Here is a 14,453-nt window from a genome sequence, read left to right as displayed (position 1 = left end):
GTGCAAAGCAACATTGATAAGTGTGATAAACAACTTTAGCATACGTCTTCCTGTTTTGTGTTGTGTTTGTCTGTAATTATCAGAAGGCCATTGATGTCTATGATTGCATTTGTCAAAGAATATTTTATTACCTTAACATAAGGATAAGAGATTTTTTCCCCAGAACAATCTTTAAGACCATGTTTTATTCTACTGAGTCAAATGCCTTTTTTATGATCAGCAAAAACCCACAAAAATATCTGATATTCTCTTAACATTTCAGTCAGTTACAACTCTTTAAAGATGTCATCTGTCAAGTATTGTTTGTGAAAGTCTGACCCTTGCTTATATTTTCATCAAAGAAGCCCTTGTAGATAATGTAGCATATGTAGGTCATTTTCATAAAAGTGTTTTAAATATGAAAAAGTAGGCATGTGGATCTCTAATTACTAATTTTCTCTTTATGACTTTCCCCATATGTCATCTTGGTGTTTCCCCTCATCCTTCTGGTATCCTTCCCTCCCTAAGATATTTTAAAAATTATTTCCTTAATGCTTTCAAGGTCCTATTGCCTTTGACATGGATTTCCTCAGTGTTGGTTTTTTAAAAATCTTGTCCAGTTATTCTTATTATCTCGCTGTGTCATTTTGATCTCTTCATATGACACTTTGACAGCAGAGATATTGAATCCAAATGTAATTGCTCTTTTACAGATGATGGAAGTAGATTGTTATAGAAATATTAACAACTTTATTTTATTTTCCATCTCTCCTCAGAGTTTTATCTCTGCATGTTCTTGGGATGATGTGGCTCATTTATATCTCATTCCTTCCTTCCTTTCTGTGAGGCAATTGGGGTTAAGTGACTTGCCCAGGGTCACACAGCTAGTGTCAAGTATCTGAGGCCGGATTTAAACTTAGGTCCTCCTGACTCCAGGGCTGGTGCTCTACTCTCTGTGCCACCTAGTTGCTCACCCTTCAAAAAAAAAAAACCAAAACTTTGTTTAGCCCTGTTGTTGCTTCCATTGTTTTTTGTTGCTTTATTAGGTGATAATTATATAACTTCCCAGCACCTTCCTCCATATTTAAAATAAATGAGTTTTTGCTCTAAATCATTTATCCTTAGTTGCATGTCTCTGACAAGAAATGAATGAAAAATTTTTTAATTAATATCTTACTATATTCCAGGCATTATGCTAAACAATGGGGACATAAGTATAAGCAAGGAAGATAGGCATGCCCTCAAAGAACTTAACATTCTGAAAAAGAGATCAAGTGTTCAATGGCTAAGTCAGTTTTGGGGCTATTTTGCTTTTCTCATTATGGTGATTATTTTACATTGGCAAAAATTATTTCAGGGAAATGGTGAAAATCAAGACTTCATTTCTCAAATCTGAGTCATATTTTCTAATATACTATTTTGATATCCTATGTCCACAGTTTAAAAAAATTGATAGCTTTTATTTTTACATTGCTGAAATTTCTCCGTATTCCTTTCCCTTTCTAATCTCTGATTGCCATTCCATTACAAAAAATATTTTGAAAAGGAAAAGAAGAAAGAAAAGGAAAAAAGCCAAGCCAATCAATATATATACAAAGAGTCCAAATATATGTAATGTTTCATATCTGTGGACTTCCCATATTTGTTAAGGAGTAGAGGGAGATGTCTTCTTTTATCTTCTTTTAATTATGCACTTGCTGTTCTTTCCATTTACATTGTAGTCACTGTGTATATTTTTTCTTGCCTCTGCTTAGTTCATGCTATATCAGTTCATATAATTTTTCTGTGCTTCTGTATATTCATTATAGTAATCTTTTCTCTATTATACATGTGTGCCACAAATTGTTTAGCCATTTCCCAGTAGATGTGGATCTGTTTTGTTTCCAGGTCTTTGCTGCCACAAGAAGTGCCCCTATAAATATTTTCACCAAAATATTTCCATTTTCAAATTGAAGTTATTGAATATTAAAATATTTGTTGACTTAGTTTATTATTTTAAAATTTTCAAATAAGTACTTTTTAAAATTAATCCGTCCCTCCCAATGTCTTCTCTCTATTAAGTACATTAAAAATAACTCAATTCATATGTACCTAATCCAGAAAAAAGAAATCCCCAAATAAGCCATGTCCAGAAATATGACGCTATGTATTCCAAGTTCATCACCTCTCTGGGAGGAGATGAATGGCATATTTCATCTTCATTCTTTTGGACTCAGAGTTTATTATTGCATTGATGAATAAAGTTATTTTTCTCTATAATGTTATCATCATATAAATTGTATTTCTAACTCTGCTCATTTTGCTCTGCATTAAGTATGCCCGATTTCCTCTAAAATTGTTGATTTCATCATATCTTATGACACAAGAGTATCATGTAACATTCATATACCTTAATTTGTATAATATTTCCAGTAGGACAGCCTCTTAGTTTCCAAATTTTGGCTACCCTGAAAGATATGTTAAAAATATTTTGGTACATATAGATTTCCTCTTTTCTTTGATTTCTTTGGGTAATAGGCCTAGTAGTCAGCTAGTCAATAAACATTTATCAAGCACCCACTATGTGCCAGGCCTGTGCTAAGTGCTGCAGATACAAATATGAAGAAAACAGCCCCTGACTTTAAATAGCTTATGATCTAATGGGGGAAGATGACACAAAAAAGGGAGGTAAAAATCAGAAGGGGGGTTGTCGAGGAGTTTCTGGCTCCACAACAATGTACTGTGGTGGAGAAATGAAGAGATGGTTGACCTAGGTACCCACTTTAGATGAAGTTTGAGGAAATATTCTCTGATAGGATTGATATGATTGGGCCAAAGCATTTGCAGTTTGGTAACTTTTGGTACATATTTCCAAATTGATTTCCAGAATGACTGGACTGATTCTCAGCTCTAACAGCACAGCACTAATATTACTTTTCCTGTAGCCTGTGGCATTTACCATTTTCCTCTTTTGTCATCTTTGTCAATATGATGGGCATAAGATGGAATCTAAAACTTGCTTTAATTTATGTAGTTAATTCTTTCCATAGTATGACAGTTTTCTGGTCATTGGACAGAAATCTCACATTTAGAGTGTCTAGAGTTAAACATAAGCATGTAGACAATCTAAAAACTCTTTTTCTTATCCACAGTAGTCCTTTTCTACCAACCTACCCTCATCATTGGGGAAAGGGGCCACATAGGACTGAGAAATTATTTATTTTTCTTCAATTGCTTTTTGTGGTTAAGGAATTTTATGATTTTCTCCTTTCTCATGTTCATTAGATGATTAACAACTGTTTATATCTCTTTAATTGCTATCCTGTGAAAACATGTAGAGGCAGTATTATGACTAACGATACCAGATCAGACCACTAAAGGGAGAAATTAGATGATTAGGAGAAATGGCAGCAAATAGTTGAAATTGTTATCTTAGTACAGCAATACTGACCAGAATAACACTGTGAATAATGAAAAGCAGATTAAGCTAATACACAGATCAGATTTTGTTCCTGGGCTAACAATATCTTACTTCTACTCCATTGAATCAAGTCATCTTTGGCATTCTTAGCCAAGAGTAAATTGACCATACTTAACCAATATAGGGCACTGTATCCTCAGAAGAATTTTATCTTCCAGGCAGGCCAGTATCCTCGTTACCATATACAACACTAATATTTTCATCTCCCTACACCCCATCATTTATGCCATCCTTTCTTCTCAAGGCCTATCCAACTTATCCCCATCTTTCAAGGTCCATATTGAGTCCTTGACAACTTTGGTTCATATCATTTCCCTTCTTGATCTTGCAAAGCACTCAATCTCTGTTCCATATATGTTGTATTTATGTATAGTCAATTTAGCATTTTCTAATCTATTCATGTGTAAAACGTGTCCTTTTCAACAAGACTATAAGCTTCTTGAGGGCAGGAACTATAGTACATACATCTTTTGTATCTCCTGCTATGCTTATGATTAACAATCAGTCATTCAATAAATACCTGTTAAGCATCTACTATGAGACAAGCGGGGCAGCTAGGTGGTGCAGTGGAGACAGTGCTGGGTCTGGAGTCAAGAAGACTCATCTTCCTGAGGTCAAAGCTGGCCTTAGACATTTACTACCTGAATGATGCTGGGCAAGTCATTTAACCCTGTTTGCCTTAGTTCCTCATCTATAATATCACCTGGAGAAGGAAATGGCAAAACATTCCAGTATATTTTCCAAGAAAACCCCAAAATGGGGTCATGAAGAGTCAGAAACCTCTGAAATGACTGAACTACAGAAGTGAGACAAACACTTTGTTAAGCTCTGGGAATACAAAAGAGGCAAAAAATAGTGCTTGACCTCAAAGAGCTCACAGTGCAATGTAGAGAACAACAAACCAACAAATATGTACAAACAAGCTATATACAGGATAAATAAGGAGTAAATAAGAGAGGAAAGACATTAAAGTGAAGAAGGTTTGGGAAAGGCTTTCTTCTTTTTTTTATTTTGTGGCAGTTGGGGTTAAGTGACTTGCCCAGGGTCACACAGCTAGTACACGTCAAGTGTTTTGTCTGAGGCTGGATTTGAACTCTGGTCCTCCTGACTTCCAGGCTGATGCTTTATCCACTGTGCCACCTAGCTGCCCCAAGGTTTTCTTTAGAAAATGGGATTTTAGCTGGGACTTAAAGGAATCCAGGGAGTCCAGTAAGCAGAGTTGAGGAGGGAAAGCATTCTAGACATGGGAGACAGCTAGAGAAAATGCTTGGAGCTGAAAGATGGAATATCTTGTTTGTGGAACAGCATGGAGACCAGTGTCACTGGATCAGAGTATGTGGTGAGGAATAAGGTGTAAGAAGTCTGAAAAGGTAGGAGGGCAAAACAGATTTTGTATTTGATACTGGAAGAATAGGGAGTCCTTTTAGTTTATTGATTGAGAGGGTGACATGATCAGACCTGTGCTTTAGGAAAATCACTTTGGTGGGTGAATGGAGGATTGACTGAAGTGGGGAGAGAATTGAGGCAGTCAGACTCCACAGCTGGCTATTGGCAGTAGTCCAAGCATCAGTTAATGAGGGCTTTCACCAGGGTGATAGTAGTAACAGAGAAGAGAAGGGAGAATTTCAGGAGATGTTACAAAGGTAAAATCAGCAGGCTTTGACATTAGATTGGATATTGAGGGCAAAAAGTAGTAAGAAGTAGAGAGGAGGACATTCTAGATTGTCAGGGTATGGGAGGTAATATAGGAGATGGGGAAGATTTAGAGGGAAAGATTATGAGTTTTATTTTGGACATAATGAGCTTAAGATTGTTTACTGAGTATCCAGTTTGAGATGTCTGAAAGGCAGTTGGAAATGTGAAATTGCAAGTCAGTGAAGAGGTTCGGGCAGGATAGATCTAAGAATCATCTACATAGAGATAGTAATTAAATCCATGAGAGTTAATGTGATCACTAAGTAAAGGAATATAGAGGGAGAAGAATAGAGTGCTTAGGTCAGAAACCTGTGGGACACCTACAGTTAAAGGGTGAAATCTATATGAGATTCCGAAAAGAAGTCAGATAGATAAGAGAAGAACAAGGAAAGAGTAGTGACCTGAAGACTTAGAGAGAAGAGAGTAAAGTAAGTATCAAGAAGAGAGTAAAGTAAGTATCAAGGAGGAGAGGATGATCAACAGTATCAGAGGCTGCTGAAAGGTCAAGAAAAATGAGGACTGAGAAAATGCCATTGGATTTGGCAATTAAAAGATCATTGGTAACTTTGGAGAGGGAAGTCTCATTGGAATTACGAAATCAGAAACTGGATTGTAAGGGATTAGGAAGAGAGTGAGAGGAGAAAATGTGGTGTCACCTTATAGCTAGCCTTTTCAAGGGGTTTAGCCACAAAGTATGGAAAACATAGAACACAGTTAATGAGGTTGGATTTAGTGAGTGGTTTTTGAGAATAGGAGAAACATAGGCATGTTTGTATGCAGTATGGAAGCATCTAGTAGACAAGAGAGTAAAAATAAGTGATAGAATGGGGATGATGGAAGGAACAATCTGTCCAAGAAAGGGGATGGGGTGGCACTATTTGTGAAGGTAGAGGGCTTATCTTTGGTAAGGAAGAAAGCAAACTCATCATTAGAAACAAGATTAAAGGGGCAAATAGTGTCAGAAGGCATGCGAATGATATGAGATTAGGAAGAGGGGAGAAGAGGGAGCTCTTCACAGCGAATGGCTCCAATTTTTTTTCTGTAAAATGTAAGGCAGGGTTCTTATCTGAGAGGATTGGGGTGGGGAGGGAGAGCCACGGGAGGATTAAGGGAGGATGAAAAGATTTGGAAGACCCATTTCCACTTGGAGAATAAGATATTGGATTGCCAAGGGAAGAATAGTAGGATTGCCTTGCAGCAGTGAGGGCCTAGTTGAGTTTATGTAACAAATTTGTAGCAAACTTAATCGGAACAGTTGTAGATTTTCTCCACCTTTTTTCAACAGTATGTGTGTAAGAGACAAGGTAGCAGATGGTGGGAGTTACTCAAGACTGAAGCTTGGCAGGGTGTAATCAGCAAAATGATAAAGGGGCTAGAGACTCAAAAGAAGACGACAGTGGAGAATTGAATTGGTACGCCAAGGGATCAAGATGAGTCAAGATGCTAAATAAATATGTATTAAAAGGAATTAAACTAAAATATAACCTCTGCATGGAAATCTTTGCCCATTACTGAACTCTTTTCCTTTTATTGCTTACACAGTTCCTGAAATCCTGACTATTCCAGGAGATTTTCTCTTTTTTCCCTAGTGTTTAAAAAAAAAAAAAAGAATATTTTATTTTCCCTCTTGTGTAAAAAAAAACTTTAACATTCTTTGTTCCTCAAATTTTGAGTTCCATATTCTCTTCTTCCCTTCCCTCCCCCCTCACTGAGAAGGCATGCGATTTGACATAAGTTATACATGTATAGTCATGGAAAACATATTTGCATGGATGTCAAACTGTGAAAGAAAACACAGACAAAAAAAACCCAAGAAAAATAAAGTGAAGAAAAAGTATGCTTTGATCTGCATTCAGACTCCATCAGTTCTTTATTATTGTATTGCTAAAAAAATAGCTGTTATTCACAATTGATTATCATACAGTATTTCTGTTACTGTATACAATGTTCTCCTGGTTCTGCTCATTTCACTTTGTTATCAGTTGATGTAAGTCTGTCCAGGTTTTTATGATAGCATCTTGCTTGTCATTTCTCGTAGCATGATAATATTCTTTTGCAATCATATACAATAACGTGTTCAGCCATTCCATAATTGATGGACATCCTCTCAATTTCCAATTCTATGCCACCACTAAAAGAGCTACCACAAATATTTTGTATGTATAGGTCCTTTTCTTTTTCCTTTTTCTTTTTTGTTTTGTTTTTTTTTTTCTTTTTATCTCTTTGGGATACAAACCTAGTGGTGGTATTGCTTGGTCAAAGGGTTTGTTTTTATAGCCCTTTGGGCATAGTTCCAAATCACTTTCCAGAACAATTGAATCAGTTCAAACTCCACCAACAATGAATTAGTGTCTCAGTTTTCCCACATTCTCTCCAACATTTTTCATTTTCCTTTTCTGTCATATTAGCCAATTTGAAAGATGTGGAGTGGTAGCTCAGAATTGTTTTAATTTGCTTTTGGTTAATCAATAGATTTAGAGCATTTTTTCATATGACTTTAGATAACTCATTTCTTTGTCTGAGAACTGTCTGTTCATATCCTTTTATCCATTTATCAATTGAGAAATGTCTCTTATTTCTATAATTTGACTCAGCTATTTATATATTTGAGAGAGGAGGTCTTTATCAGAGAAACTTGCTGTAAAATTTTTTTTCACATTAATGACAACTATATATTTCCCTCCATCTTATTTCCCCCTGTTCATCCTACTCTCTCCCTCCTTTCACCCTGTCCATTCTCAAAAAGTGTTTTCTTTCTGACTTTTACCTCCCTAGTAGCCCTCCTTTCTATAATCTCCCCCTTCTCTTATCCCTTCCCCCTTCTACTTTCCTGTATACTAAGATAGATTTCTACACCCAACTAAGTGTGTAGATTATTCCCTCTTAGAGCCAATTCCAATGAGAATATGGTTCATGCTCCTCCCTCCTTCCACTTTTCCCATCTTCACCTCTATCATAAAATCTGTTTTACACCTCTTTTATATCAGATTTACCCCATTCTACTACTCCCTTTTTTCCATCTCCCAGTACATTCTTCTTTCTTACCCCTTTATTTTATTTTATTTTTAATAGATAATCATCCCATCATATTCAACTCACACCCATGCCCTCTGTCTATGTAGACTACTTCTAACTTCCCTAATAATGAGAAAGTTTTTAGGAGTTAGAATCATTTTCCCATGTAGAAATGTAAATGGTTTAACCTTATTGAATCCCTTATGATTCCTCTTTCCTGCTTACCTCTTTATGCTTCTCTTGAGTCTTGTATTTGAAAGTCAGATTTTGTATTCAGCTCTGATCTTTTCATCAGGAATGCTTAAAAGTGCTCTATTTCATTGAATTACTATTTTTTCCTCTGAAGTATTATACTCAGTTTTGCTGGGTAGGTGAGTCTTGGTCATAATCCTACTTCTTTTGCCCTCTGCAATATCAAATTTGAGGCCCTCTGATCTTTCAGTGTAGGAATCGCTAAACCTTGTGTTATCCTGACTGTGGCTCCACAATATTTGTATTGTTTCTTTTTAGCTGCTTGCAGTATTGTCTCCTTAACCTGAGAGCTCTGAAATTTGACTATAATATTGCTAGGAGTTTTCATTTTGATATCTCTTCAGTAATCTTTTGGACTTCCTTTTCCATTTGGCCAATTTTGCACAGGGCATTCTTCTCCTCTCTGGCTTTTTGGACCTCTTTTGCCATTTGGGTTAGGCTATTTTTTAAGGTGTTATTTTCTTCAGTATTTTTTTGGGTCTCCTTTAGCAAGTTGTTGACTTGTTTTTCATGATTTTCTTGCATCACTCTCATTTTTCTTCCCAGTTTTTCCTCTACTTCTCTTACTTGCTTCTCACAATCCCTTTTGAGCTCTTCCAAGGCCTGGGACTGATTCATATTTTTCTTGGAGGCTTTGGATGTAGGAGCTTTGGCTTTGTTGTCTTCTTCTGGTTGTATGTTTTGATCTTCTTTGTCACCAAAGTAAGATAATATAGTCTGACTCTTTTTGTGCTGCTTACTCATGATCCCAGCCAATTACTTGAGTTTTAAACTCTTTGTTAAGTAAGGTAAAAGTCTGCTTCCAATGTGAAGAGTGTACTGTCCCAAGCTTCAGGGGTTTGTACAGCTGTTTTGAGAGGTACTTCTAGGGATCTGTAAATTTTCAGTTCTTCCAAGGTGGTATGATAAGGGGTGAGGTGTTTTCTCTCCATCACCACAACAAGCTCCACCGCACCAGTGTTCCTCCTCACCCCAGGACTGCCCCTCACAACTGTGACCCAGATCCAAGCACAGGTAAAGCAAGAGATTCCTGCCTCAGTATTGGCAAAGAGATCCTGCAATCCCCCTCTGATCAGCCACTTGATTCCCCCTCAGTCTGTGGGCCTGAAGCTCAGGAAAAAGGCGCGGCCCCGGGCCGTTCTTGAGACTTGTGGCTGAGACTTAGCTCCTCTCTCACTGCAGTCACAGATTTTTTCCACTGACCTTCTAGTTGTCTTTGGCGTTCAGGGGTTGAGAAGTCTAGAAACTGCCACAGCTGCCCGTGATTCAGTCCTCTGAGGCCTGTTTCAGGTTTGCTGCGGCCTGCGCACCCACACCGAACTGCGCTCCTCTCCCCGCCTGGCGCAATATACCATTCTGATCAACCATCCAGGCTGTCTTTGGCTGGAAATTTGTTTCACTCTGTCTTTTTGTGGGTTCTGCTGCTTTAGAATTTGTTTAAAGCCATTTTTTTAGGTATTTGGAGGGCTTTGGGAAAGAGCTCAAAACAGTGACTGCTTTCCCTCTGCCATCTTGGCTCTGTGCCCCCCCCCCCCCCATTTTGATATCTCTTTCAGGAGATGATTAGTGATTTAAAAAAATTTTTAATTTAATTTAATTTTTATTAAATTATTATATATAATTATTATATATAAATATTATATATTATATATTATGTATTTTACATATATTTTCTTATGTATACAAAAATTATATATACTATATATATATATATATTTTTTTTTTCTTTCTCCTTAGAAATAAGAGATTTTTTTTTTCCCCCTCAGAGGCAGGAAGAAAAGGAAGAGATTCTATATCTAGAGATAGAGAATAATTTTTGAAGTTGATAGGAGGAAAGTTGAAGGACCTCATGAAAATGAAAACTTTTTCAGGTTATTTCATTTATTTGAGAGAAAGCATGATAGATTTTAAGTGGTTTCAGCTTTTTTTTTCTTTTCTTAAATATTGTATATATAATTTTCTTAAATATTATAAATTATTATATATATATAAATTATTTAATTTAATTTAATTTTTAATTTCTATTTTCTTTCTATTTTCTAGAATATCAGGGCAGTTTTTCTTGGTAATTTTTTGAAAGATGATATCTAGTCTCTTTTTTATCATGGCTTTCAAGTAGTTTACTGATCTATTTACTGGATCTATTTTCCTGGTCCTTTGTTTTTCCAATGAGATACTTCACATTTCTTCTGGTTTTTTGGTTTTTTTTTTTTTATTCTTTTGATTTTTACTTTATTGTTTCTTGATGCCTCATAAAGTCATTAACTTCCACTTGCCCAATTCTAATTTTTAAGGAATTATTTTCTTCAGTGAGCTTTTGTATCTCCTTGTCCATTTGGCCTATTCTATTTTTTTAAGGAGTTCTTCTCTATAGTGAATTATTATGTATCTTTTTCCATTTGGCCAATTCTGCTTTTCAAGGCATTCGTCATTTCATTGGATTTTTGTGCCTTTTTTTTTTTTTACCATTTGGCCTATTCCGTTTTTTAAAGTATTATTTTCTTCAGTATTTTTTGTGCCTCCTTTACCAAGCTATTGACTTTTTTGCATGATATTCTTACATCCCTCTTCCCATTTCTCTTTCCATTTTTTCCTCTACCTCTTACTTGATTTTTAAAATCTTTTTTGAGCTCTTCCATGCCTTGAGGCCAATTTACATTTTTCTTTGAGGCTTTGGATGGAAGAGTTTTGACTTTGTTGTCTTCTTCTGAGTTTGTGTTTTGATCTTCCTTGATGCCATAGTAACTTTCAATAGTCAGGATCTTTTCCTGATGTTTGTTCATTTTTCCAGCCTGCTTCTTGACTTTTAACTCTATGCTAAAGTGGAACTCTGCTTCTGGAGTCAAGAGAGCATTGTTGCAAGCTTCAGGTTTTTTTGTGCAGCTATTTTCAGGGGGTAATTCTGGAGACCTGTACATTTTCAGTTCTTCCAAGGCAGAATGATCTAGAGAGAGATATGTTTACTACCCTTCTGGACTATGGGCTAGTCTGTGAGTGACCAGAAGCACTCTTTCCTATCCTGAAACTGTGCCCACTCGTGGCTACAAGCTCTGGTGTGCTAGTGTTCCTCCTCATCCTGGGACTGAGAGCTAGGACTGTGACCCAGATCTAAGTATGGATAATGCAACCAGAGTTCTGCCTCTGGTGCCAGCAAAGGACCTCTGCAATCTCCTTCTGGCCAGTTATTCAACTCCCTTACCATTTGTGGGTTGAGAGGTCTGGAAACCGCCACTGTCACCATAGATTCAGTTGCCCCCAGGGTTTACTGTTGGCTTCCTGGGGGTGGCCTGTGCTGGACTGTGCTCCATTCTCACCCTGGTACAACAGACCTTTCCTGCCAACTTTCTAAGTTGTCTTTGGCTGGAAAATTGTTTCACTCCATCCTTTTTTGGGTTCTGCTGCTCTAGAATTTCTTTTGAGGTATTACTTAAAGGTGTTCAGAGGAATTTTGAGGAGAGCTCAGGTGAGTCCCTGCCTTTTTTCAACCATCTTGGCTCTGCCTCTTCCTAGGAAATTTTCTTTTTTTTTTTTCTTTTTTTTTTTGGTTAGGCAATGGGGTTAAGTGATTTGCCCGGGGTCACACAGCTAGTAAGTGTTATGTGTCTGAGGCCGGATTTGAACTCAGGTCCTCCTTAATCCAGGGCCAGTGCTCTATCCACTGCGCTGCCTAGCTGCCCCAAGGATTTCTTAAGATATGCATTCACAATCTTGCCCTATATCAACTCCCATGACTCCTTCCTCTCCTTCTTACTACCTTTGTGACCTCAGACAAGTCATTCAATCTTTTTGAGCCTAATTTTAAACTTAGGAGCCAAACTAGGTTGCCTTTCAGGTACCTTCTGCCTCTAAATTTATATCCTATGATTCTATGCATCTTTGTTATATCTTCATTTCTTCAGAATATCAGGTAATTTAACACATTGCTCATGTAGAATACACATTGTTATTTAGTTAATTATTATTTAGTTAAAAGATGTTCACTGGTCCATCTTGTATCATTAGCCTTTGAGGTTCAAGGATCAAGTTTATTTATCTGTCTTTGTAGAATCCTCATAGAGATAGTCACACAATTATTTTTGATGATAATAGAAGATATATTATGTAGAGGTAGTAATGCCCTGGGGCTTGCTCTCTCATTCCCCTACTCCATTGTTAAATTGGACCCTAGAGCTCACTAGCTACTACTTCCTTCACAGTTCTAGGGGTAACCCTGAGAGGTTGAGGATATTTTTCTAATGCTATTGCTAACAAGCCCCCATCAGGATGCTTCCCCACTGATTATCAATTGATAACAAGTAACCAGCTAGATTTAATTAGCTTTTAGAAATGAGTTTCTACTGCTGTGGCATAGTACAAATAGTTTGTTCAAAGCATTCCCTTAAACCAGAGACACACTGTCCCACAAATGTGAACAGAACCCAAGGGAAAATAGGGTCAAGTATAGAGAGTATATGTGTCAAAGAGGTCACTCATAGCGCTTAGATGCTAGAAGTCCTTTTTTCCCCTTTGTGGGACCCTGCTGAACTTCTCTTTTTGCTTGATATAGCTTACTGTTGTGTTCTACTTGTAGAGTCCTGAAGCTGCATGTCTCAGTGTGCTTAGTTTGTCTCCAGTTCCTAATACAGATACTACCATTAGTCACTGCTATTTTGGGGATAATCTTACCGTTACAAATGAGAAATTCCAAATCATCTGATCTTTTGAAATTCACAAGTCCTTTCTTTAGCCAAGTGGTGAAGGGAGAAGAGAGACTTTCTCCTCCTCTCTCCTCTACTAGCAATGCTCTCTCAAGGACATGACGGGGACTTCTGTCACTGGGCAGGTAGGCAGATATTCCACCTGACTTGCTGTTTTATACAAGGACCCACAGGGTGTGGCTGAGTCTCTTCAACTAATCTCAGTATACTTACTGTCATTTAACTTCATCACTCCTTCAGATTGATTAAGGACTTTTAGAACCTCATTTAAAGTCTTTGACTAATTGACTGAAGAGAAGTATTCTCTCCTGATAAAAGTATCAAGGCTTATTAATTAATCTTTAAGATTTACTTTAGTTACTTTATTCGTTATTTTAAGGAGGGGCAGGTGACTTATTGAATAGACACCTCACCCTTACATAGATTTTCCATATTAATTTTTCCTAATTTCTTCTTTTCATGAATAAGACATATTTAGGAAATATTGTTCCTTTATGAAAGATGTGCGCTTTCATTTTTTCCAGGTTAATGTTTAAAAGCAAATGCAAGTCTTTTGAGCAATATCCATGTTATAAAGATGAAGAAACTAAGATAACTTTTGCTGATTATTCTGTAAACTATCCTGATCAGCCACCAAATTCTTGGTTTATAGTTTTTAGGTAAGGTTTTGAGAATATTTTCACTCTCTCTAAATTACATTTCATTTATTAAAATTGTTTTCTGTGTATACTTAATATAAGTAGCTTGAGAGACGGGTTTTTTTTTTTAATATGGTCTTTGTTTTCCCAGCACTGAGCACAGTGCCTGGCATACTGGTCCCTGATAAATTGTTTTGATTTGTTTTAATCACTTGTTTAATCCACTATAGTATATAACTCATTAATTTATAATTTTGTTTCAAAAAATAAAACTTAAAGGTTGCTTTTCTTACTTTCTCTAAAAGTCATCATACTTTTGCTTTGTATATATGAAACCATTTAAAGAAATGTTTTATTTGCACTTTTATTTAATCAAAAACATAGAAAAATAAAAAATAGGTAATACAGCTGTTTTATTCATGTTTGCATTTAATTAACTTTATGTTGAATTACTTTCTGATTTTATCATAATTCTTTGTATTCATCTCCCCTATTGTACTCTAAGCACCTTGGGACAGAGACTCATTTCATCTTTGTATCCTTAATACCTAGCATAGTGTCATCCCCGTGTAGAATAGTTACTAAGTAAATGTTTGTTGAATTGATTTGAAATGCTGCTCAGAGAATGTATAATGATATGACAGTAGGGTAAAGTCTCTCATTTGCTGGATAATACTTAAATAGCTGTAATATATGAATTATAATTATATAGAAAAT

General features: G+C 36.4%; 1 protein-coding gene across 1 annotated transcript in view; it reads left to right on the top strand.

Annotated features, from left to right (window-relative positions):
* The window catches only part of ADGB (androglobin), a 219,694-nt gene that overhangs the window by 147,193 nt on the left and 58,048 nt on the right, over positions 1–14,453 (top strand). The window contains exon 25 of the mRNA XM_027850678.1: positions 13,623–13,757. Coding sequence (XP_027706479.1) covers positions 13,623–13,757 — 135 coding nt within the window. The remainder of the gene's footprint in view (positions 1–13,622; positions 13,758–14,453) is intronic.

Source organism: Vombatus ursinus, unplaced genomic scaffold (genome assembly GCF_900497805.2).
Source record: "Vombatus ursinus unplaced genomic scaffold, bare-nosed wombat genome assembly UNPS02009132.1, whole genome shotgun sequence".
Taxonomy (NCBI): Eukaryota; Metazoa; Chordata; class Mammalia; order Diprotodontia; family Vombatidae; genus Vombatus; species Vombatus ursinus.
This window is presented reverse-complemented; position numbering and strand designations above follow the sequence as displayed.